This window comes from Thamnophis elegans, chromosome 5, assembly GCF_009769535.1.
Source record: "Thamnophis elegans isolate rThaEle1 chromosome 5, rThaEle1.pri, whole genome shotgun sequence".
NCBI classification, from domain to species: Eukaryota; Metazoa; Chordata; class Lepidosauria; order Squamata; family Colubridae; genus Thamnophis; species Thamnophis elegans.
The window spans coordinates 47,959,291-47,986,370 of NC_045545.1; the positions used below are offsets into that span (position 1 = coordinate 47,959,291).

Sequence of the window (27,080 nt, forward strand, 5' to 3'; positions counted from 1 at the left end):
GGAGAGCTTTTGCGCATGCGGATGAGGCCAGGCTTTTGAGCTGGCTCTTGTCCCGTCGCAGGCTGCGGCTTTCTTCAGAGGGGGAGGCGGGGTTAGGCCTCCGGAGCGGCTTTCTGTCTGTCTCTTTCTCTCTCGTGTCCGGGGCCTGAGCGGGAATTCATCGCCGAGGCTTCTTCTTTCGATTCCCGGGCTGCCCCATTTGGAAGAGGGCGCTGGTAAGTTACTCTTCTCCCCGCGCCTCCTTGTCCTTCCTCCGTCTTCAGGGTCCACCTTTCTACTTCCCTGAAAAAAAGTTGTGCCCGGCGGGCGAAGACCTCTCCTCCGGTGCCCATCGTGCTGGGCTGGGCTCGTCCCCTTTCTGGTGGCGTGGCCGTATTCGGCGGAAGAAGGGGGGGGGCTCTTGCTTTCTCGCCCCCTTTTTCTAGACTGGCTCTGTCGATCTTTAGCGGGTCGCGCACCTGGCGGCTTCCTCCTCTGCTTTCTTTTGTCCGCACCTGCGGTCTTTTGTTTCCTTTCCGGGGAACTTTCTTTTTTCTTTTTTTTAGGGAGGAAAGCGTACCCGACTCCTTTTATTTGTGCCCAAGTTATGGTTGGCACGCGCAAGACTTTGATTTAAGGGGCGGGGGGGATTTAAATGATCCAGTGATGATTTATTAGGATTCTTACCGTACATGAACAATGGCTGAGTAGCAGCTGCAAATAGTTCAGGAAACTTTTTCGGATGTCAAATCAAGAAAAAAAACACTTGTTAGTGCTTTTTGAATATCCCTTCAAAGACTTTTTTTGGGTCGAACTAAGGAGAAATTTCAACTGCATTCTAAGCAACTGCATACCATTTATTTTAAAGAGCACTGAAGGTGGTCCCAGATTGGCTAATTATGCTGGTGTGAAAATAGGCATAGGAACTTCATTAAAACTGTTTTTTAAACGTTTTTAAAGTACTGGCAGCTTTGCAACCAATTTTGCTGCCTTTGCTACCTTTGAGTTCCAGTAATTTGAGTCATCTTTTACGCTTTGTTTTAAAAGAAAGAATGAGGGAGCTGAACATTATTTAGTAACATAAATACTGCATTTCTTTCTGCCTTGTTTATAACTTGGGTTAAAAAAAAGAGGAAGTATAGTGTGTGAAATTATTTTGTAACAATATGGTCTTCTAATGTGCTTCCAGTTTGGATTACTATCTGTTATTGTATTGCATTTCTGTGTGTTCAGTATGAATCTTCCCTTCAATTAAGCATAAAGAATGTAAAGAACCTAGCCTCAAAATCTGTTTATTTTTCTTCCCCTCTTCTAAAGTAATTATGGCAATGACGGGTCCAGCACCTTGTTCATCTATGAGTAACCATACTAAGGAGCGAGTTACAATGACAAAAGTGACATTAGAAAACTTCTACAGTAATCTGATTGCCCAGCATGAAGAAAGAGAAATGAGGTAAAATATTGTTAGATGAATATGGGATACTTTCTTAATTTCAAGATTAAAAATTTGAATGCCTCAAGTGCACTGATCTTTTATTAGGCTGAACAGTTTTTGTAACATTTCTTTAAAATGCCCAACAGTAAATATTTCTTGACTACCCTACTAGTCTGGCTTATGAAAATGAGTGGAAATTTTTCCTAAATTAAAAGCTGTTTCTCTTCCCCTAGTTTAATGTTTTCTTTCTTTTGATTTCAGGGTGTCCAGTATAAACATAACTTGTGTTGCGAAATATGCTTGGCTTGATTGAGCATGATAATCAAAACCAGCCTTTCTAAGTACATTTTTTTGTCTTTCCTGCAAATCTCACCCTTTAAATCATAAATTTTTATTTAAAAAAAAATTTCTGCTATGGAAGGTCCTTAACCGCTTTCTGTATTTTTTTAGATAGCTGTCAGAAAATACTTTTTTGTAAATGCATTCCAGTACATACACATTTTATTTCATTTGCAGTATTTAATACATATCTCAATATTCAGTTTAGAAGTTATTGCATAAACTAAAGACCATAAAACATTTTTAAAGGGCACTAAGAACAGAAGAGAAGCACAATATTAAATATAGTAGTTGGGAAAGTGAGTATAAACAATGAAAAGCTCCTTGTAGTGTCAATATGATAGCAATCCCCAACCTTTTGAGCTCCAGGGACCAGTTCCATGGAAGGCAGTTTTTGGCGTGGTCTTGCACATTGCTTGTATCTTGTGCATGCATGCATGGGACTTCACTTGTTTGCATGGCCTGTTTCCTGGTGGACCACAAACCCATGCCGGTCCATAGCCTGGAGATTGGGATCCCGTGCAGTATGATATTGGATGTGATGTTGTTCATCACTTCCTTTACTTCAAAGATGGGGAGCAAGGCCAATAAAGAATATTTCCTAATGAGGGGGAAATTCTTAAGGTACATGTGTGCCAGGAGTGGTTTCTGGCTGCTGCTACTTCCGGTTCACTCAGGGATATGTTGCATGCATTTTGCGCATACATGCACTTGATGCGCACTATGCACGCATACACTACTAAAAAGAACCTGCGCAAAAGCCAAAAACAAGACTCCGAGAGAACTGGTTCAGTGGCATGGCAGGCCAAGTTACTACCTATTTGGCTGAACCGAACTGAACTGGTAGGAACACTGATGTGTGTTGAGCTACTTAAATTCGCTCTATAAATTATTAAAATTAAATTTTATTGGAGGAATAAAAGATTAAGTTTTCAGATTGTGGGGGAGTAGAAGAGAGTAATAGTAATTAAGATGCAATGGGTGAGCCTCTTGTCTTATCTCATAAATGGTAATTAAGACCAGGTGAAAAGAAACCAGGAAGAACTATTTTGGATTATTCAGAGCGACTCTGATTTAATTAATCCTCTTGAACTGAGGCTGGGAATTTACAAATTACATTGGATTCTAGAATTCATTTGTAAGTTTGATTAACATAATCAAGAAACGTGATAGAAAGTTAAGATTCTGTGTTTAAAAAATGTAGGTAGCATGCTGTTTATAAAGGAGTTGTAATAAAATGAGATGGCAGTAGAAATATCTATGAAATCACTGAGTGTATAAAATGTTCTAAATTCCAGGATTTTCAGATTGTTACTGAAATACTAGACAAAATTAATTTTTGCAATGTAATACAAACATTTCCACATTTTGCTCAAATTTGCTGGACTCTGTTCTTTAAAATGACAAATTCTAAACTCTATTTTTATTATCATGTACTCCCATGTTTCTATGCCCCTCGTGACATAATGCTAGTTTCATAGTTTAAATAACTAAACTGTATTATATTACACAATACATTAACTAAATGTAGTTTAAATAACTACATTTGCTACCTTTTTTATAGTCACTTTTGGAGGCAGAGCTCAGATTCACATTGGACTAATGTGAATGCTTTTGAAAGACATATTTTACACAAATACAGAGTGTGCTAGATATAATGTACAAAGTAATTGAATACTCTAACTGGTTGTAGGTTATATTGCTTATTCCTATATTCTTTCTAGATTATTGCTAAGTACACATGAAGACAATGTTGTATGAACAATTGCATTATAACTCTATATGTCATGTTAGCTAGAAGTTTGGGGAAAGAAGTCCCACACAAAACAAATTTTGACATCTTAAAACAACTATAACTTTCCAAATACCATCTTAGCAGCTGAATACCATGTCTATAAGGTCAATGGAAAGAAAACCATTTCCAGTACATACACATTTTAGTATGCAATAAGCAGACACTTGCACCCTCAGCCCTATTCAGTCTTCACCAGTAGCAAAGGAAGCACAAAATAATTATTTTGCCATCATACTTATTTCTGATATACTTTCTCCATTATGTGTTTTCCATTTCTTCAATTTTATTGTGAGTAAATATTTAATTATTTACCCCACCTTGTTATCCTCAATTTTAAAAGAGGCTGACAAACATTAGTTATAAAGACAATGAGTTAAAGATTGTATTTGATGTTGAGGTAGCTATATATTAAAAAAGACTTTTTGTTATAGAATGTAGAGATGATCGTGTTCTGTCAGCCCTTTGAAGTAATCTAGACAAGAAGCGCAAACCATACTATATTTATTGTAAGGTGTTACAATGACAGAATCTTGCATGTCTGAAAGCAGTTTACTTTTATGTTCCAGAAAACTAGAGAGATACTTCCCATGCCCCTTTCTTTTGCATGATCGTTATTTACACTGCAGCTCTTCCTCTTTTCTCCCAATGTTATTCTAATACTACATTACAGGTTCTGAATTCTGGTGTATTTTCACTTAGTTCTCCTCTTGGAGGTTAAAGTGATATTGTGGTTAAGATGTTGGAGTGGAGATCTTTATTCTATTCTATTCTATTCCACATTCAGCTGAAGCTCAGAGGATAACTTTGGGCTGGCCAGTTTCTCCTAATTCCACCTCTATGGTAGAGCTGTTGGGAAAAATTATTTTGTACATTGACTTGAAATCTTGAAAGGAAGATGGAATAGAGACCTAATAAATATGTTCCCATTATGGAAACACTAAAAGTTTTATAGCTGTGTCTTAAGCCACAAAACATTTAAGTTGTTTTTGTAATAACTCTTGAGTGGGTACCTTCCTACCCCCCTCCCTCTGCTTCAGTTCAAATGGGTAGGTTGACTCTTTTAAAAAGCAAGTATACCTGTAAATAATACAAATAACTTAGCATTCATCTTGCATTGCTAATAGTCTTCAGTGAATGAAACCTTTAATTTAACAGTCTTTTCTATCTCTTTCCCTCTTTTTCTATTTTGAAGCCAGTAATGAATGAATTAGCTGTTGATCAGGCAGTCTAATATTAGGTTTTTATTGACGGACTAACTTTTGTACCTGAATGCAGTATTAAAAATTTAAGATGCTCTGTTCAGTCCATTAGTATATGGAAGTAGATAAGCTATTTGAATAGGAGACTAAAGTAACAGCCTAAATTGAAAAGGAGGGTAGTGCATAACTAAATAATGGAAACATTTAAGCCGATGGTTACACTTATCTTTCAGTTCAGTTATTATGGAATCAGTTTTATTTTGTATGTTATTCACCCAAATAAGTATATTAATAAGATGAATAAACCAGGGTAATGGATCTTTCATTACTTTTTACTAATAATTTGACTTTTCAAGAGTCACCGGGTTGAGTTGAGTGACTGTAGAAACTAATTAAATAAATGAAAAAATGGGGAAAAAAATATCTGTGCACACATACAGGTTGTGAAGGTAGAAAGCCTGCAATTTCTTTGGCAGTTTTCAGAAGTGATTTGTCATTGTCTTCTTGATTTTCTCTCTATGGCTGAGAGAAAAATGATTCACTTGGAGCTTAAAGTGAGGTACCAAGATGCTGTTTTGCCTAAGGCAGGACTAGAATGCCCAATCTCCTGATTTCTAGCTGAATGCCTTAACCGTTATATCAATTATCTCATTATGTATACGTTGTTTTTTAAACATTTTTCTCCCATTAATCCAATTTGTTGGGTCTTCATAATTCTAAAATCAATTTTACAGCTGATTATCAATCAGTCCAATCCTAATGGTAGATGCCAGAGTAATATCCATCCAATTAATTTTGACTGTGATACAATGCAGACAACAGTGGAGGCTATGCTGTTACACACTTTTTCCTTCCATTACATATCTGCTCTCATGGGGCACACTACAGTACATAGTATACATCTGATGCAAAAGGTAAAGTCTTTGGAAACCTATTTCCATGCTCTCATTTTTCCCCTTAGATACACTGTAGGGAGTGGGCATTAATATGTGAAATAGTTTTCAGTATATACAAGTACAAAATGGTCTTTCTTTGCAAAGAAGATCCCAATGTTTCATGAATGCTGAGGTGTTCTACGTCACCAGTAAATAACCAAGAAAAAGATTTTGGGATTCTGAAGAATAGCTTAATGAAACACAGTGTAGTGTTTTTTTGCTGTGAAGGACATAAAACTGTACAAAGACAATTAGAAGTTCGCGGCTTCTTTTTAATAAATTTTGGAATGGAAAATAACTCATTTCTGAGGGAGATGCTATATTTATATAAAGCTATTTAGTTCATTCATTCTAGTCAGAAATTGAAAATGATAATATCAGTTTTCCCTTTAACCACAGTTGTCTATTTACCCACCCTTTCCTTCCTTTTGCTACTTATTGCTGTAATGGAAGTATTTCCTCGTTGAGAAATTTCATTGGAGCACATAATGGAACAGAATACAAAGCTGTGTTTCTACTAAAGGCCTATTTCCACAGGAGAAGTAAATGTGAGGCTCCTCTACTGGTTTTACTAGGTTTAAAGGACTATGTTAGATCATATTAGTTTTGCATACTGAATAGGCTTTTGGAAGTATTAGTTTGAGTTGGCTGTTCCTTGTCTTTGCAGTTAAACATGGTAGATGTAATTGTGATGGCCTCTGATCAGTTAAAGAGGAGGGGGGAGTCAGTAATCTTTTCAGTTAAGAAGATCAGTTATGGGGGGAAAGATTTCTTAAAAAGTGGTGGACAATCGTCTTCTGCAGTATATAGTCATGCCATTTGTAAATTGTGAATTAAAGACCTGTAAAAATTGTATGCAAGAAATAGCACTTAGACTTATATACCGCTTTACAATGCTTTATAGCCCTCTCTAAGCGGTTTTGCAGCAATATGCTTATTTTAATGGGTTTTTAAATACTTTGAATCTATACTGAGATCGTTTTTATGATAAGGATAGAACTACCCTGCTTTTTATAGAAAGAAAGGTAATAATATAATACAGGTAGTCCTCAATTTACAACAGTTCATTTACTGACCGGTTGAAGTTACAACACTGAAAAAAGTGACCTATGATAGTTTTTCACACTTATGACCGTTGTAGCATCCCCATGGTCACGAGATTTACATTTGCATGCTTGACAACTTGACTCACTTTTATGATGGTTGCAGTGTCCTGGAGTCATGCCTTTTGAGACCTGACAAGCAAAATCAATGAGGAAACCAGATTCAATTAACAAGTGTGTTAATAATTTAACAGCTGCAGTGATTCTCTTAATAAATGTGGCAAGAAAAGTCATAAAATGGGACAAAACTCACTTAACAAATTTCTCACTTAACAACATAAAGTTTTGGACTCAATTGTGATTGTAAGTTGAGGACTGCCTGTATGAGAAGTTTGAATACTCTTTCAAATTATACTGCAATTTCTCTTTTGTTTTGTCATACTTACTTTTACTTTTAAAAATTGAGAATTAATGTGGAAGTATATGACATGTGCTTTTCACATTTACTCTGTAGTATGGTGAAATTATTTCGTGCATTGAGGATCAAATATTAGATGGGGTTTGATATGAAGCTTCTACATTTTCCCTGTTACCTCTATTTGTTTTTTAAATCACAAACCTATATTGATCAAAGTAGTACCATGTTTTATAATTGACTTATATTGGGTTGCATAATATCTAAAACTTGTTTTCCCTGTAATCACATCATTTTTCATACTTTGGTGTGCTATTCTTTAATAAATAAAAAGATAATAATTTAGTTATATATACCAAGCAGAATATTGACAAATTACATGTTCTGAATTTAATTTTTTAATTTAATTCTGAAATTACATCAGTTTTAGTCCTAATGAAGGAATGTAGTGAAAGTACAAACTCTACAATAATACATTGTTTCTTGTTTCTTCAAATGACTTTGTTCAATATAGAAATTGTATGCATCTAGACAAAGATAGGGATTTCCTAATCCATGGTATTTTTAATTTTTTTTAGACAAAAGAAGCTGGAAAAAGTGATGGAAGAAGAAGGCTTAAAAGATGAAGAGGTATTATTGCATGTGCTAAAACTTGTTGGTGATTATGTACCAAAGCTATCACTGTGAATGACTATACTCTAATTGTTGTTGTTTCATCCTTTAAAAATATATTAGAAAAGACTAAGAAGATCAGCACATGCCCGAAAGGAGACAGAGTTTCTGCGGCTGAAAAGAACAAGGCTTGGACTAGAGGATTTTGAGTCTTTAAAAGTAATAGGCAGAGGAGCATTTGGGGAGGTACGATTTTGAGACTAATAATTTTAGAGGGACTAATGATTTGAAGTTTTAGCAAATGGCAGAGCCTGTTCTATGTGCTCTGGACTTGGAAAATGATCAGGCTCATTCCTGGCTAGTACTTCATTGGGGTCTGTACCAGTTCTAAAGCCTAAATTGAGAAGCTGAAAAAATATCCTGAAAGAAGACAATGGCAATTTCTTGTCCAAAAAGCATGCTGATTTACATAAAAAGATACTTTCGGTACTCTGCTTTTAGTGCATGTGTTATGATTAGCAGTTCTTTGTATATGTCTGTAAAAAGATATCAGTAATACAGTATGCCTTCTAAAACAACTGGCAAAAAATCAACTAGGCAGTTGATTTTTAACATTATTCTATTTTTACCAAATTATGTGGAGTTCATGTTGATCTCCATAATAATCTACTAATTTCTGCATCCTAATTATATTCTTTTTAAAAAAAAACTTGATTATTTTATTTAATTAGAAGACAGTAATTGGCTAATTTGAAAATCAGCTAACATCAGTTAACGTTCATTTTTTCAACTGTTTAAAGTTTATCAACTAGGGAAGCATATTGCTTGCACCTTAGATTGGATTCATACATCATAATATGTTTCTGTTTGGTATTAACTTAGACCAATGAATCCGTCATCATAGTGGTTTATAAACCCTGTTTTATATCTTGTTATATTGCTTTATTAAACCATGAGGTTTGTCTGTGTGAATGAATGAGCCCACTTTTACTGTTTATTACTATTGTATTCTTATATGTTTTTTAATATTACGTGGGGGATTGTTAGGGTGGATATATGAGAATGTTTGACTCGGAGGGCCTGCCGGGGACGGCGGGGTCAGTGGGGTGGTTGGGGGGGGACTACTGCTACGGGAGTGGGTCGGAGCATTACGGTCATTACAGGGAGGGGCAGACATGGCGGGGACTTTAGGGCTAGCCATTACCGGGGAAGGAGGGTTCGCTATATTACAGAGATCCCTCCTTCCGGCCCTATGAGTCCCACTCCAAGCCAGATGGCGTGAGTAGTCAGGACCCTGGTCTCAGGCTGCTGTTGCTAAATGCCAGGTCTGTTGTTCACAGGCTCCTCTCGTCGGGACTTAATTTCTGACGAGAGGGCAGACCTTGCATGTATTACTGAAACCTGGCTGGGCACAGAAGGAGGAGTTCCCCTTGTAGAGATGTGCCCAGAAGGATTTCAGGTGCTTCATCAGCCGAGAGCCCAGGGAAGGGGTGGCGGTGTGGCTATTGTTATCCGGGAGTCTCTAGTACCTCGTAGGGTCCCTGCTCCGGAGCTTGTCGGGTGTGAGGACTCTGCTGGTGAAGTTGGACCTCAAGGGTCAAGTGGGTCTGCTGCTAACGTACCTGCCTCCCAACTGCATTGCAGCAGCCCTCCCTCGCTCCTCGAGTCAGTAGCCGAGCTGGCAATTGAGTTCCCCAGGCTTATGGTTCTGGGGGACTTCAATTTGCCATCGCTCGGTGAACACTTAATGGGGCGCAGGAGTTCATGGCTTCCATGACAGCCATGGGCTTGACCCAGGTAATTCGGGGCCCCAACCCACTCAGCGGGTCACATGCTCGACCTCGTATTTCTCTCGGAGCAGTGGACTTGTGATCTTGGTCTGAGGGGTAATGAGATCATACCCCTGTCGTGGTCAGACCACTGCCTACTGAGGCTTGACTTCCGGAGGCCAAACCCCCACCGTAGGGAGGAGGAACCGACCAGGTGGTTCCGCCCCAGGCGACTGATGGACCCCTTGAGGTTCCAGACGGAGCTTGGGGTTATTCCTGATACTCTCGCCCACAGTTCGGCGGAGACTCTGGCTGCTGCCTGGTATTCGGCGGCATCGGAGTCTCTTGACCGGATTGCGCCACTACGGCCCCTCCGGGTCAGCGGATCCCAGAGACCTTGGTTCACCGAGGAGCTCCGGGAGAAGAAGCGCCGGAGGAGACGCCTAGAGCACTTGTGGAGGTCCGATAAGTCCGAGTCGAACCGAGCACTATTAACAACCTGCACCAAGGATTACATCAGGGCACTTAGGGCAGCAAAAAGATCTCATATCGCCACCTTGGTTGCGTCCGCTGAGTCCTGCCCAGCCGCCCTGTTTAGGATAACCCGTTCCCTCCTAAATAGGAGGGATACGGGGGAACCCTTGCAGGGTAGAGCTGAGGATTATGCCCAATTCTTAGCGGACAAAGTTGCTCGGTTTCGGTCGGACTTGGACTCCACCGCAGCAGATCCAGCCGGGACACAAGAGGATCACTTGGCAAACCATCTCTGGGTTGAGTTCCAGGATGTTGCCTCTGGGGATGTGGACAAGGCCATTCGAGCTGTGAGTGCCTCCACCTGCATTCTGGACCCGTGTCCCTCCTGGCTGGTTGCCAACAGCAGTGAGGTGACACGTGGCTGGATCCAGGCGGTTGTAACCGCCTCCCTTCGGGAGGGGCACTTCCCCGCCGCACTAAAAATGGCGGTGGTGAGACCCCTCCTGAAGAAACCATCCTTGGATCTAGCCATTTTAAATAACTACCGTCCTGTCTCCAACCTTCCCTTTGTTGGGAAGGTTGTTGAGAAGGTGGTGGCCTTCCAGCTTCAACGGGCCTTGGATGAAGCTAGCTACCTTGACCCCTTCCAGTCCGGCTTCAGACCCGGTTACAGCACAGAAACCGCTTTGGTCGCATTGACCGATGATCTCTGGAGGGCCAGAGATGGAGGCCATGCGTCCATCCTGGTTCTCCTTGACCTCTCGGCGGCTTTCGATACCATCGACCATGGTATCCTTCTGCGACGACTGCGGGAGGTGGGAGTGGGAGGCACTGTTTTACAGTGGTTCTCCTCCTACCTCTCGGACAGGTCGCATTCGGTGTTGGTAGGGGGGCAGAGATCGTCCCTGAGGCCCCTAACATATGGGGTGCCGCAGGGCTCGGTCTTATCCCCCCTACTATTTAACATATACATGAAACCGCTGGGCGAGATCATTCGGAGGCACGGGATAAAATACCATCAATATGCGGACGATACGCAATTGTATCTGTCTGCCCCGTGCCAATTCAATGAAGCGGTGGATGTGATGAACCAGGGTCTGGAGGCCGTTAGGAACTGGATGAGCGCTAACAAACTGTACTCAACCGGACAAGACCGAGTGGCTGTTGTGTTTCCCTCCCAACAATTTGGCTAATGTTCCATCTATCAGGCTGGGGGGTCAAATTTTATACCCCTCAGATAGGGTTCGTAACTTAGGAGTCCTCCTGGATCCACAGCTGACTCTCGATCATCACCTGTCGGCTGTGACCAGGGGGGCATTTGCCCAGGTTCGCCTGGTCCGCCAGTTACGACCCTACCTGAATCGGGAGGCTCTCACAACAGTCACTCGAGCCCTTGTGATCTCTAGGCTGGAATACTGCAATGTGCTCTACATGGGCTGCCCCTGAAGTGCATCCGGCGACTGCAGTTAGTCCAGAATGCAGCCGCGCGAGTGATAGTGGGCGCACCGCGGTTCGCCCACGTTACACCCATCCTCCGCGAGCTGCACTGGCTACCTGTCGATCTCCGGGTGCGCTTCAGGGTACTGATGACCCACCTTAAAGCACTCCATGGTAGTGGATCTGGGTACTTGAGAGACCGCCTTCTGCCGATTACCTCCCTTCCGACCGATTAGATCGCACAGACTGGGCCTCCTCCGAATTCCATCGCCAGTCAATTGTCGACTGGCGACTACACGGAGGAGAGCCTTTTCTGTTGCAGCTCTGACCCTGTGGAACGATCTCCCCGTCGAGATACGCACCCTCACCACCGTCCGGGCCTTCCGCGCAGCCCTCAAGACCTGGCTCTCCCAACAGGCCTGGGGATAAGTCCTTAATTTGCCCCACCCGAGTGTTGAATGTAGAATGCATGTTGTGTTTTTACTACTTATCTTGTTTTTATATCGTTTATTGTGTATTGTACCCCCTCCCTAATGGTTGTAAGCCGCCCTGAGTCCCCTCAGGGAAAAGGGCGGCCTATAAATTTTAATAAAATACCAAAAAATACCAAATACCATTTTAACCATTTGCTTTCTTAAACCATTATGCCATGGTTTAGCATAATGAGTGAATGGAGCTGCCTTTTTGTTTTGTTTGAAGTTTCATCATGTTGTTGTAGTCCTGTTACAGATTATTCAGAATCTTTGGTTATCTCTTGGTAATCATGCCCCGATATTATTTTTTGGAGATGATTTTGAAGACGCCTCTGATTGCATCTGTCCTAGGGAGTGAACACATCTTTGCAATGTAACGCTGCCTCCTCATAACTGTTTTTTTTAAAGGAATTGTTTTAAAGTTACAGTCATTTTGATAAATGATGTAAACAGCTTCAGGATTTTTACATTGCGAAGCGATACACAAATATTTAAAATAGTACCACCATCCATGTTGGCTAGTGTTCATTATTAGATAGCATTTTTACCGCAATGAAACAGAAGTAGGTAACCCAGTGTCCTAGATTATATTTTGGACATCAAGTCTTATAGGTCCTGGAAGTTTTGATTAGGACTTATGGGAGTGGCAGCTGAAAACATGTGGAGGGTACAAGATTTCCTCCTGTTGATATAGATGTATATGCTGTTATAAAGAAAGAGGTCAATTTCTGTCACTATTAACCTTAGCAGAGAAAAACTGAAATATCTAAAATGTATTAACACAAAAACAATTGGTGTCTAACTTCTAGGTGCGGCTTGTTCAGAAGAAAGACACAGGGCATGTATATGCAATGAAAATCCTACGAAAAGCTGACATGCTAGAAAAAGAGCAGGTAAACGCAATTTCCAAAAGGTTTATGCCATTTAATTCTTGCTATTGAAGTTTGGGGGAGGAAACATGTTTTTTGATCAAGCCTTTAGACTGGTAATTGGATTTCTTGAATTACCACTTTCAAAATAACTGGAATTTCTGGAAGGTAAGTGATACTTTTCTTGAGGAAACAAAAACAGTCATTTTAGTCACTACATTGACTGAGTATGAATTCTGATATTTTTGGAACTTTACTCTAGCAAAAATGTATGCTTTTAGAGGAGCTCCTCTTGAATTTGTATCCTTTCCATCTTCATTTAGATACTGTTGAATTTTTAACATTCATTTTACAAAAACTATTTACATGGGAGTAAACTCTCATTGAACTTAACTGAACATTTGTAGAAATTGTTCTGAAAGTCATTTTAATTGTGAATAATGAATGAGGGATATATAAGGAACCAGAATTGAATGAATAGTTATTTTATACTAATAGCACTTACACTTACATACTGCTTTACATGCTTTATAGCCCCATCTAAGCTGCTTACAGTGTCAGCATATTGTCCCCAACAATCTGGGTCCTTATTTTACTGACCTCTGAAGGTTGGAAGGCTGAGTCAACCTTGATCAAACTGCTGGCAGTCAGCAGAAGCAGCCTGCAGTACTGCATTCTAAGTAACTACAAGGCAAATTGACCGATTAAGAACAATTTTGTTTATTTCTATGTGTTTATATGTTTCCAGCTAATCATTTCAGCTTTTGATTCTTTAAATAGATACGCCTTTAATGGAAACTACAGTGGGTCACAAATGCAGTAGCCAGGTTTCTGTTGGGTGTCCCTCACTGTACATAACATCAGACCTGGCTCTGCTCCACCAATCACCCATTGTGTTCCAAACCAAATTCAAAAGTGTCTAACATATAAATACCTTTCCTTTATTGTGGGCAGGTCCTAACTATAATGATTCATCATTCTTTAACCAGGAGCTCTGTTTATCTACTAAGGATCTGCTGAAGATGTTGAAGGAGACCCAACTAGAAGGATATTCTGATCACTTTTAAAATGTAATTTGAAAACCTCCCCCCTTCTGAAAGGACTTACTAATGCAGATTTTCCAACTGCATGTTATTTAAAATATTCTTTGGCTACATCATTAGTATTAATTTTGCAATTTACAGACTACTCTTTGCACAGTGGAAATGCAAGTGATTAACAAAATAAATACTGAATTAACAATGAAAAGAACATCTGCCAGAAATTATGATTCAAAAGTTAAAAAAAGACTAATGCTAAAGCAGTGGAGGATAGTGCGGCCCTGTATATATTTTTCTTAATAAGCCAGTCAGTATGGCCAATAGTAAATCATTGTTTTTGCTGTAACAGCAATATATGAAGGACCATATGCTTCCCATCTAGTCACCAAAGATTTTAATAAGTATATTGTACCAAAAAGTATCTGTATTAGACTATGGTTTGTTATTTTCATGATGGCTTATGTGTCCCAAATGGCAGTCATGCTACTGGGTATTCATAAAAATAATTCATTTTAAAATTATGACAGGTAGAAATGCCTGAATGCCTTTTACAAATATCTGAAAATGGTACCTGTAAACTAAACACATTCATTTATATATTCATCTCAGGTTGGTCATATTCGAGCAGACGAGACATTCTAGTGGAGGCAGATAGTTTGTGGGTTGTAAAAATGTTTTATAGCTTTCAAGATAAGCTAAACCTCTATCTTATCATGGAGTTTTCTACCTGGAGGGTAATTATTCATTGTTGTTGTTTTTGAATTGTTTACTTTTAGCTGTTTATTTGAAGCAGTTGGGGATATACATTCTGATTTCTGAATTTAGTTCTTGTTAATAAGTAAAAACTCTTTGAAAAATGAAAGTAGTATGTGAGAGTTTTGGCCTGTTGCTTGTGCTGGATTCCTACTGAAGTAATGATTGTGCTCCATTTTGAATATTTGCTAGGAGAGGAGGGAAACGTAATCAAGCCTGTCAGCTTATTGCGCAACATCTATCTTTTTAGAGTTCTTAGCGAAACTTGCCGTTACTAGTTTTCTTAGCTACAAAATAATATGAAGCTTGTTTAAAAAGAAATAGTAGGCGTGAAGGAATTAAGAGTATATTCAAAAGTTAATGTTGATATCACAGACAAATAATTGTAATGGGATGGGTATCAGTAGTAGTGGTATTTTATATATCCTTACTGATAACTTACTTTAAAACAGCATTGATAGGGTAAAACATCCTGAAATAATTCGTGGCAGGTTTTCAGAATGTGAAAATATTTTTTGCTTGTTTGGAATGATATCTGTTAAACTTCTAGTGGTAAAAAAGCAGGAGGACTGAGTTCAACTTCTGTCTTAGCCACAAAAACCAATGAAGTAACTTTGGACCAGTCAGTCTCTCCTCCTCTCTCCCCCCCCCCCATCTCAAGGGGGTTTTTTTTAATGTGGGACAAATAGGAAGAGGAAGGTGTCTTGGATATATTGCTACCTTGAGTTATTTGTAAAAATAATAAAGTCAGGATGCAAATAAATAAAAAGGAATAAATGAAATTGTTCTAGAGAAAAAAAGATTTGTAAAGAATACAGAGTACTTTTTATAGTAATAAACTCAGTTAAATGAAGTGCTGATACTGTGTTTATAAAAGAGGTGAAATTAACTTGCCTTCATTTTCCTTTGTGCAGCAGGTGATATGATGACATTATTAATGAAAAAGATACCCTTACAGAAGAAGAGACTCAATTTTACATAGCAGAGGACTGTGTTAGCTATAGATTCAATTCATCAGCTGGGTTTTATTCATCGTGACATCAAGCCAGATAATCTTCTCTTGGACAGTAAAGTATGAGTGCTATTTATTGGCTAGCTTTTCTTTAACATTTCCTATTAGAATGCTAGGTTTTATCATCTTTTAATTATTTAGATTCATTCTAAATAAAATTATCTAGAATAGAGCTAATATTCTAATACAGAATAAAACTATTCTAGGTTTGAAATCTATATACTACTAAAACTCTCATGTCTGTTTGGTTGTTTGTGTAACCTTCAGTTGAGCAAAATGGTGTATCACAGAGCAACAATTTTTGAATCAATATATCTCAAATGGGTTAACTTAGAGAATGTGTCCAAAATCTGGGAGCCATCAGTCCAATAGGATTGAAATTTGGCAATGTTGTGGCCACTGCTGTGGCATATGATCAACATTTCCAGCACTCCTTGCCAGCTTCCCATAGGGAAAGCCAATGGGGAAACTGGCAGGAAATTGGAAATCATTCCTACTCTGACTTTTTTTTTTTTGCCTGCCCATGGTTATTCTGTTTCTCTGTTTAGGTAAAGAAATACCTCTCAAACGATGACTCAGGGAATCATGTGGTTGTCTACTGGGAGTCTGTTGTTAGCACCTGTGACTTAGCTCTTATTTGAAATATTGTAATTGGCACTTGAAATACTGTGCAGGGGGCACAATAAATAAGTAAGGAAAAGATGCAGTTCTGTTAGCTAGTATGCTTTCTTTGGCCTTCAAGAAAGAACATATTGAAATGGGGTTGCTTCTTTGGAGCTTTATATATAGAAGTGGACTCATGACAATGAAATGATTTTGATTGAAAGCAAACTATGCTTTGAAATACTTTTTAAGCATTCTTCCACAATATCTTAACTAAACACCTGCATTTAGAGAACATGTAACATGCATGTTTGCATTCTGTCATAATGGCCCAAGATGCAAGCCAGTTAAAGGGCATTCTGCAGCCTGGGCAATCCTGATCATTCTAATTTTTCTGAAAATGAAAATATATATGGTTTTTCTCAGGGAAGATTCCCAAACAATAATTGGCTGGCATCTAATAGAACTTTCTTTTTTATTTATTTTTTAAGTATTCAATTTTTTGCATGGTATACTCTTCTGTGCACTGTAACAGAAAAAGGATGGATGCCTATCGTGGAATGACACAATGTGTCATTGTGTGAATCCTTGCATGCTACTATTGATTTGATTAAGGATACCTTGGATGCTTACTTATATTACATTTTATTTTCTTAATGTATTTAAAGAATCCACCTGATTCTGCATATCTGATTATGTGATTAATATAGTATACAGAAGGTTTTTTTAATGTAAAAGTTTATCAAAAAAGAACACTAAATGTGTGATATTTGCTAAGTATTTAGTGTTTGAAGGCTATGCTGTTATTGATTTCTCCTATTTTTGCATTGTTTACTTTCAGGGCCATGTGAAGCTATCAGACTTTGGTCTTTGCACAGGACTGAAGAAAGCACATAGAACAGAATTCTATAGGAATTTGAGCTATAATCTCCCTAGTGATTTCAGTAAGCCTTTTTATATCATTTAAACAAACTTGTAATCACCCAAATAATAAGTGCTCTCAAATATTCTTTTGTTCTTATCCACTCTGAGTCCACCTGGTGGTCTATATGTTTAGAAGAGTTTGTTTCCTTTGTGGGTGGCTCTCACATGCTTATTTAATTTTAAGTATTTTTATCTTGCTGTTTAGCAGAAAAGTAACTTATATAAAGTAAGTAACATACAAAATGTTTTCTGCTTTCAGGCAGGCTATGTTCAGGCACAATATACAAACATAAAAGAAAGATACTGACTAGAAAAGAAAAAACCATTACTTCATAACCAGTCACTTAATGATTGTTTAAACTTACAACCCATCCCTAAACTACTTCTGTCTGATCCCCCCCTCAGAATTGCATTTGCAATAAAAAAGATTCTGCTCATTTAAAAGTAATGCTTTGTCTGCCGCATAATAGTACTGGTCTCTGTATAAAAAAAATAAACATGTGCTAGTGTGATTTAAATGTCTTTTATAAAACTTGCTTAGCTTTATTTTATGCCTAAGGATAACCCCATTAAGCTTAGATATTGAAATGCTTTTATCTTGGAATTGTATCTTCAGTTCAGCATGTAGATATCCTTTTAGCAGTAATTGATAAATAAAGCAGGTGAGATGCTGCCTTCCTATAATACTTTTGTGAAGTTTGGTAGCTTGTTCAGAATTTATGTACATGTTTTTGACTTCTTGGTGTTTCTAGCTTCAAAATACCTATAAAATATTTATATATTATATAAATATTTATTAATGCTATTCATTCATATACAGCAACTTTCCTCTAGTTTATTCTTCCATTTTTTGGGAAGAAGAGGGAAGGAGAATGTGAGCCATTAGAATTCAGAGCAAATATATAAAAAGATGTTAACCATGTTATAAATATTTATTGTTTTCAGTGTATCAGTATATTAAAACAATTCAATGTCATTTATCTTTGGTTATTTATCTTCAGCTTTTCAGAATATGAACTCCAAAAGAAAAGCAGAAACTTGGAAAAGAAACAGAAGACAATTGGTAGGTAATGTTCTCTGGATAATTATATTATATTGCTTCATTTGAAGGAATACTCTCTGCTGTTCAACCAAGAAAGAAATTCCTTTAGTGGCTCACATAAGATTAGTTACAAACAGGACAGTCCTTGGAAATAAGTATGTGATCGTAAATATCACCAAAACAAACAAAAAGGGGATAAGGGAAGAGTGAAGAAAAACAAACTTGGATTCTAGTTCTTAAACCAAATGGAAATAGTTGAAAAGGGAAGTGGAAATGAATGGAACTGGGGGAGGAGACACCCTTTTCTGGTATAATTACTTCTTCTGCAATTATTTCTCTGTTCTGTTAGTGCAGGTTAGATAAAGCTCATATATTTATAGGAAGAGTACAGGTGGTAAGCATTGCTAATGTTTGTAGTAGACCTGATTCAGGAGTCTGAGAAAATCTTTAGCTGCTCGAGGTAAGGAGGGACTTTCATTTAATTTGTACTCCTCTTCTGTGGAGGAACCTTTTACATATGTAGATGATATAATGCCAGAAAGCAGTGTTGTGACTAGTCTAGAAGAGCCTACAAACTCCTTGAGGACATTGGAAGTTGGAGTAAAATAACCTGCATTCTAATATTATCATATAAAAATGCTGATATTGATAGAGGACATGGGCCAGTCGCATATTAGATTTTCCTCCATTGGTAAATCATACTGTTCCTCACAAGTATTCAGGTCGAGCTTCAGATGTGATTTTTGAAAGATCTGACAGAAAATGCACAAGTGAAACTTTTTGTCAATTTTTCATGCTATAAAGCAAACACATCTTGTCTCAGGATTATGAAATCCTGGAGAAAGGAACAGCTACTTTAAGGTATTTCAGACAGATGCCAGATATATGTACTTGGGAAAAGCTTTGGGGGATTAGAATGCAAACAACAGCACAATCTCAATATTTGTTGACATTACACTTGATATAAGTATTGCAACTGTTGGCCAAACTGACTTAGCAAATAGAAATGCTATATTTGCATTAATAAATAATTCAGTCTGAAGTAAACTGCTCACCAGAAATACATTTGTGTTAAATATTGACTTAGAAAAGAAAATACCATCCCATCTCCAAGTTTCACATCCCAAGATTGTTTCAGGGAATTATTACAAAAGCAGTATGTCTTGCATAATGTTCTTCGGCTACTCCAGTCCTTTATTTACAGATGGAATATTTCTAAATCATTAAATAAATACTGTTTCATTTCAGGCTTTCTCCACCGTGGGAACACCAGATTACATTGCTCAGAGGTCTTCATGCAGACAGGGTACAATAAGCTTTGTGACTGGTGGTCCCTTGGAGTCATAATGTATGAGATGCTAATTGGTACGGGAATAAATAGTAGATCAAATTAGAGCTTAATATGGTCACAGATCTTAATCTGCTCCTTGATTTCTAAACAGAATGCAACTTGAGGTGTAATGTTATCTTGATTTTTATTTGCAGTTGTATGTTTAATTTTCAATGAATGTATGGAGCTAGGAATTGGTAACCTATAGGCTTGCTTCAGTATAGGCTTGCTCACTGAATCTAACATTTATAATGTTTTTCTTAGGTTACCCTCCTTTCTGTCAGAGACGCCTCAAGAAAACATACAAGAAAGTAATGAATTGGAAAGAGACTTTAATATTCCCCCCAGAAGTTCCTATTTCTGAGAGAGCCAAAGATCTCATTTTAAGGTACCTAAAACTATAATTGCTAACATTGAAGTCTTGGAGAGTGTTGAAACTGATATTTTGGTTTTCATTGCACAAACTTTAATATTCAGTCTTCAATTATTTCGGTTGTCATTTTCTGAAAGTATAAAATTGTGCTTTATAAACTATCCCAAGCTGGGCACTGATATTCAAGAGTATAAGTAGAGATGTTCAAGAAATGAAAAATAGCTCCGTTTTGAGCTAGAAACAAGCCATATTCATGTTCTAGGACATTTTCCTGAACTGTTGGGTAAGCCATGATTTGGCAGAATTGAATGCAAATATTTAGGTTGATCCTATTTTCAGAAGAACAAAATCTGGATTGGAAAGCAAATGTGGCCTGCCAGCAGAGCTGGCAGCAGAGTCAGACAGTAAAATGTTGGGGAGGAACATGGGACAGTCATGGGGGCTGAGGAAAGCTCAGACGAGGGCTTTGCATCAGAGGAAGAGTGGGAGCTAGAAAGCAGTGAGGCAGAGAAACAGCTGGAGCATTTTCCCAGTGTGTGAATGTGCAGAGCTGCCAGAAGACAAGAACAACTAAAAAAATCTAAAGAAAGCAGGATCAACTTGGGAGTAAAGCCACACCTTGGAGGTGATTAACCCCTCCCATGGGAAACAAAAGAGGAGCGAATGGGGAGTGGGCTTTTGCAGAAAACAATTTGTTCCTTCGGTCATTACAAGAGAGGAAAGTTCTGTTTGTGATTATAAGAGACACTGTGCCAAGTGTTGCCTTGCCCTGTGTTTGGAAACTAGTTATCTGGCAGCTCACCAAGCGAGATAAGGTTCGTGTTGATAAATATTCCTCTGAAAGACTGTTTGCCAAGCCTTGCTGACTGTGAATGAAAGGAATTCATAGTCATGTAAATAAAAGAGGTTTTGCGGGATCCAGGCTCTGCTTCATGCTGTTAAGGAAGCCTAGCTCAGAACAGCAAATCTACCATGGTTGATGTGCATTGTCCTCTACCTTGCTTCCAACAGTAATCTGTTGGCCCACCTGCCTTCTTTCTAGCTTCACTATTTCTATCCCTTTCCTCAGCCAATGCTTTCAGCCCCTCCTCCCCCCGCCCCAATCTGGTTCAGCTAGCACTTTCCCCTATACTTTGTATTGCATAGAAGCTGGGTGTATTCCAGAACATGCACTCCATTTCCTTCAAACAAGAGAAGTGGTCCATATTCCGCATAAACTGAAAATCCTATATTCAAGAGAGTTGCCTACAATTTGATGCTTTTTAAAATGGTACCTTGCCTTTTCTTTGTTTTTTTACTATGTTCTTTTGTGTTTAATTCTCTCTCTCCCCCCAATGCAATTAACCTATGCAATTAACATTTCATGAATAAATGCATGGAATGTATAGCTAACATGGCTACAATCATGATTGTATGTAATATTCAGTCCAGGAGGTGGCCTGATTCTGAATACTATTACTGAGGAACATGAATGGGTGAATGCTGTTTCATGTGTGTCTCCACTTGTGGGATTCCCTTAGGTATCTGACTGATTATTAAGGAAGGAAGTAGAATACTAGTGCTCTTAATACCTTAGCATAGAATTGTGTTGGGCTTAGTCCACCTTCACCATCCAATGAGGGCTTAAACTGTTTTCTATTTTTTTGAAATGCCAATATTACAATGAGAAGATATGCATCCTGATCACATTGAATAAAGTGAGGAGGGGTTGTATTCCTGTATGTATTACTTTCTAGAAATTGAAAGTTTCGAATCTCCAATTGCAAAGGTTGGGGGGGGGGAGAGTGTTTTTCATACAAAAACAGTATTTAATTAGTATGTTGATTTCGTATTTTGATACATCATATCAAAAATGATATTTTTTCAGTATGTTCTCTAGCTCCCTGGAAAGCTGTAAGGTCCTGCACTTTTTCCCCCAGTTTGTTTATAGCAGTAGCATTGTATCAGCACTAGTACTCTATTTTTTAGCTTATTCAGGCTTGCCTCAGAAACAGTTGTGCTGTCTTGGAATCAGGGGTGGGTTCCAGCAGGCACTACTGTTGGTTCACTCGTGGGCGTGGGCGTTTCATGCAGTGCAATAAAAATTGTTCTGCCCATGTGCAGAAGCAAAAAGCAAGATGGTGGCGCCTATGGTGCTGCATGGAGAACCAGTTCAAGGCATGGCAGGCCTGGGTTGCTGCTGGTTCCAGTGACCCACACCGCCAAACCACTACTGGTTCGGCTGAATCAGTCTGAACCAGTAGGAACCCACCACTGCTTGGAATGAATATATGTATTTGTCCGCTGCAGATACTTTCTTTTCTAGTTAGTAGTTCATATTTAAATACTTCTGAATCCTCCATGGTGTCTTTGTCTCCAGATTTTGCTGTGAATGGGAACATCGAATCGGTGCTCCAGGTGTTGAAGAAATTAAAACAAATCCCTTTTTTGAAGGAGTTGACTGGGAGCATATCAGGTACAGTATGTTCTTCTCAGTTTTTGTTCAGTTTTTTAATTGAATCACACAATAGGGAAAGACTGCGACAACTATGAGCATGGTCAAGTTTGAGTTTCGAAAACACTCATGATGTATATTCGGTTTGCGGTAGAACAGAATATTTTCCCTTGCAAGACCACTTATTTAACCCTGATTCTCTTTCACAGGGAGAGACCTGCAGCAATTTCCATAGAAATCAAAAGTATTGATGACACATCAAACTTTGATGAATTTCCGGAATCTGATATCCTTAAATCTGCAGGTATATTATTAATCTTTTTGCTTTATTTTATTCTTAAGTGAGATGTTAGCTTTCACTGATTCTCTCAAGTAATAGCCTTTTCATAGAAAAAAATCACTGCAAATCCTTAGGCTTCTTCACTTAGGAGCAGGGTGGATCTGTAGTAGAGACTAGAGTCTCTACTTTGGGGTGTCATATCTACTCTTAAATTGTATGCAAAGTTTCTCCTCCAGAGACTGAGGATTCTGGGAACATTAGAATGTTCCATTTTTCTTCTGACAAAACAGTAGCTTCATAATACTATTTCCCATTACAGAAGATTTATTTCCAGGAAATGAGACGACCAGTTCTGAAATGTCCAGATTGACATTATCAGAAAGAAAATTAGAATATTGTAGTGAAGGGCTGTCAAACTCCTGGCCTGTGGGCCCATCGCGTCACGTGCTGCCCATGCCCGTTTAGCAAAGGGGGGGGAGTCCTGATACGTCACGTGACACTGCCATGACGACTTGAGTTTGATACCTCTGTTATAGCGTTTCTTAGAATTGTATGTTTTGCATATCCCTGCTGTTAATTTTGCCTTAGCTGATGGCAATACTTAGCTGGCCTTGGCTGATCTCAGAAGCTAAGCAGAGATTATCTGTATTAATGCCTGGTTACAGTAGATGAATCCCAGAAATGGGAGCCAAAAAAGAAAAAGAAAGTCTAAATTTAGAGGTGTTGACTGCAGTCCAGTTTTAATATTACAACTAAAGAAGGCTAGCCAGGCTGTAGAGTAACATGATATAAGCAGCTGGCATCTTTGTGATCTTAAAGTCTTTTTTCACTTCCTTTTTGATATTTTTTATACAAAATGCATTGTCATGAATCTCTTTTTCATACATGATTAAATGCTTGAATGTTTTTAAAAAATTAGTTCTCAGAGTTTAAACACTGATTTAATTTGTCTCCTCATTCTTTGACAGGGTTGATATCGTGCTCTTTGATGATCTTCCTTCCTTCCTTCTTTCTAGATTTTTAATTCTTTATTTCTCTTCTTTATAATACATTCAAGCTGAATGACAATATTCTCCCATCTTGCAACTCTAATATTCACAATAAATTTCTGTCCTGTATTAAATGGTTTAATATTCTGAATTTTGTTTTTCAGCAGTGACCACAGGTAACCATCCAGAAACAGACTACAAGAACAAAGACTGGGTGTTTATCAATTATACCTACAAACGTTTTGAAGGCTTGACTGCTCGAGGGGCAATACCATCCTACATGAAGTCAGGAAAATAACAGCTCTTTGCTAGATGGTTTACTTTTGTCTCGAAACTTTTTACCCCAGGGGCTGTGAAAGTTTGAAGAATGCAAAATGACATCTTATGCTGTGTTTACATTACAAGTGATGGAACGGGGAAAATTCCACAAATCGCACTTACAGATGCATTTGCAGATTTTAATAATTAAGCTTTGGTCTTTAGGTAATTTTTTTAAGACTGTTACTTCATCAACAAAGGAAAGAGCAGGCTTTTAATTACGAGTATGATGTGTTCTGTCTTACAAGTGCTGTCTGAAAATACAGCTCAGTTCTAAGGGCTAAGGCATTACAGAAGAAGCAGAGCAGTAATTACTATGGTGAGAGAGCTGATTCTCAGTAGTTATCCCATAGGATGGCAAAAATTTCTTGCTAATACGTATAGGGCTATTCATGTTTTTTTGATAGCTTTTCATCCAGTAATGGCTTCAAAACCTGCGGCACTTTACTGCTGGTACTAAAATTAATCATCTGGAAGTACTTATGCCTTTAATAATTTCTGGCTAATGTATACATTATTATTCTATAAGCAATGTTCTGAGCAATTGATGGCAATTTCTATAAAACCTGTTTAAAAGAACATTTTTTTCTATTTGGTAAAAAAAAAAGCAGATCACTAGTAATAACATTAACACTTTGTAGGCAATATTAAGAAAATGGGAAACAATATGTCATCCTTCCTTCCCTTCTTTCAGATCTTTTACATATCAAAGCCCATTCAGTTATAAAGAGGATGATTCTAAGATTTCGAGCTTCTATAGTTTTGTGATGCAAATTACATGAATTCATATTGTTTAATCAAAGTTTCTATTTGGTTGTAGTAGTTGCATACACTGGGCTCTTTGACACTGTTATGATATCCAGGCAAATCCCAACTCTACACAATGTACATTACTGATCTGTGCCTGTAATTTAATTTTTAAGTATGTAGGATGATTTATTCTCCGTCACGGCACAATGATTATAAAGAAACATACACGTAATGCATTTGGAAACAGAAAAAAGGAAAGAGGATTGACCTGAAAATTATGTCCCAGAATACTTTTAAGTACATTAATTTTTTTATCAAATATTTGAATACAATTATGAAGCTTTAATATATTCTGGCTCTTTTCTTATAAATTAATAGACAAAGAGAACCTAAAATATTCTGCTCAAATTCAGGAAGGATATGCAGTTCCAGGATTATCCAAAAGCCTTTGGTCTTTCTGAAAGATCTGAAGCAGCTTGCAATAATATCAGCCGTTTATATTGACCATAAATTGTTTCATTGTTTCATCTGTTCTTACCCACTGGACTTTTAGAAAAACAAACTTTTTTTTAACTGTAGCTATATACCTGCCATAGGGACATACATGTTCTCCCAGAGTGCACCATGTGCCTTTCTACTATATAAAGCAGTAGGTAATGTAAACTCTTTCTCCTCATCCTTATTTACAGTACCACACATTTTGCTCTCTATCTGAAAGCCTGCTACTCTAAGTAGCTTTCTAGATGGGAATCTACATAGAAATGTCAGTGAGGAAGAAGCAAATGAAATATTTGCATTTAACTTAAGAGAAGCCTAAAGGGAAGCAAGGTTTGCTTCTGCTTTTAAGTATCTTATGTGCCTAAGTTTTACAATTACCATGTTGGACGTGTCTCATCTGTAATGAGACTAGGGTTTTGCTTACTTGCTAGATAATGATGGATTTGAAGTTAAATTCTGGTGCTTGCTAAATATTGAAAACATGTAGCATATATAACTGGTGCTTAATAAGCCTTAAATAAAAAAAAAGCTGTAGAAACCCCTCAGGGTAACCAGATAGCTTAAGAGATGAGTTGACCAGCCAACAACTTTTCAAAGGGAAGAACATTGTGTTGCATTCTGTCTGCATTACAGTAATGTGTTTCTTTTGCATTATGACAATATAGTACATAGTAGTTGTGCAGTGTGATAGATTATGAATGCAAGGATAGTATGCATGTGGGTAAATTGAATTTACAGTGCAAGGTTTAATTCTGCTTGTCTTTTGTAATTAGGAAATACCTTAGAGCGATTGTGGTTTTTTTTTGTTTTTAGTGAAGTTGAATAAAGAATATTGCTATAAGCAAAAGACTAACTTTGAGTTCTGCAATCTGGACAGTGGCCAAGATCTCAGTAGGCTGTCCTGATATTATGTAGGGTGCTTGTTTGCCACACTCACAAACAAGGATAGTATATTAACAAGCTTACGAAAATTAAATTGTTTCATTCCTTAAAAAAAACAAACCACTGCCATTTCCCCTTGCATGGAAGCATTAACATTTGGATTCCAATGGCATGTTTGGGAACACTAAAGCAAGGGTTGTCACAAAATGGATTACATATTTGAATGCATAATGTTGGCACCTAATCCACAGTTTAGAGTGGTCCATATGAATTTGATTCCTTATTTCTTCTCATCTTGACCCCCAGCTCTGTTGGTATTGATCTCAAAGTGAATTAAAAATCCCAGTTAATTAAAATTTAAAAGTATTAAGTTCTAATTTGAAAGGAACCTCATTAAAGCTTAATTGCCACGACTGTCAATGTTATTGTGAACTCATAACCATAACCGGGCTGCACTGAAGCACATAATCCCCATAGGCTGCCACTTTCATATTGCTGGCTCTTGACATCTTGCACAAGCTCATAGTACTGTTTGAAAGTCACTTTTCTAGGATGACACTTCCTTGTTCTAAAGCAATTTTTAGATCTAATTGATCAAGCAATTATACTAGTAAATGCAAGTTGCTATATTTTACTGAGCTGAATTATTAAATAATCACTGATGTATATTCCACATACCCCCAAAACTGCAAAAGTTTTGGATTTTGGCCTGCCTGGGGTATGGGAGAAAATAAAAATCCTGGCTTAAGGTAAATATAAGCAACACACTGCTGGTTGTGTATGATTCCTAGCAGGTTATACTACACTTAGGTACTGACTAGCCGCTGTGCCTGGGTTCTGCCTTATTTTGGTAGATGACAATTATTTTGTATCTGCATATGGCTGTTCCTAAATGCAATGTACAATTTAGTACAGTTTGTATGTGATTTGTTGGTTTTATTTGGAGACCAATTCTATGTGGAACAACCTTTGCATTCTTAAATGTATAAAATTCATTTTCAATAAATGTAGTTTTGCTATTTCTTGTGGTGGTTTTCTGAATTTGAAGTTACTAAAGGTTGCTTCATTGTAACTTAGG

General features: G+C 38.0%; 1 protein-coding gene across 1 annotated transcript; it reads left to right on the top strand.

Moving 5' to 3' along the window:
• STK38 (serine/threonine kinase 38) lies at positions 1-27,021 on the top strand. The gene is given in 17 exon segments (XM_032217664.1): positions 1-215; positions 1,297-1,432; positions 7,719-7,770; positions 7,876-7,998; positions 12,715-12,818; positions 14,443-14,561; positions 15,482-15,505; positions 15,508-15,554; positions 15,556-15,639; positions 17,024-17,126; positions 18,108-18,169; positions 19,397-19,430; positions 19,433-19,513; positions 19,743-19,866; positions 22,211-22,306; positions 22,495-22,589; positions 23,722-27,021. Coding segments are annotated over 16 exon segments (1,410 nt in total). The 5' UTR covers positions 1-215; positions 1,297-1,301; the 3' UTR covers positions 23,853-27,021.
• The last annotated feature ends 59 nt before the right edge of the window (positions 27,022-27,080 follow it).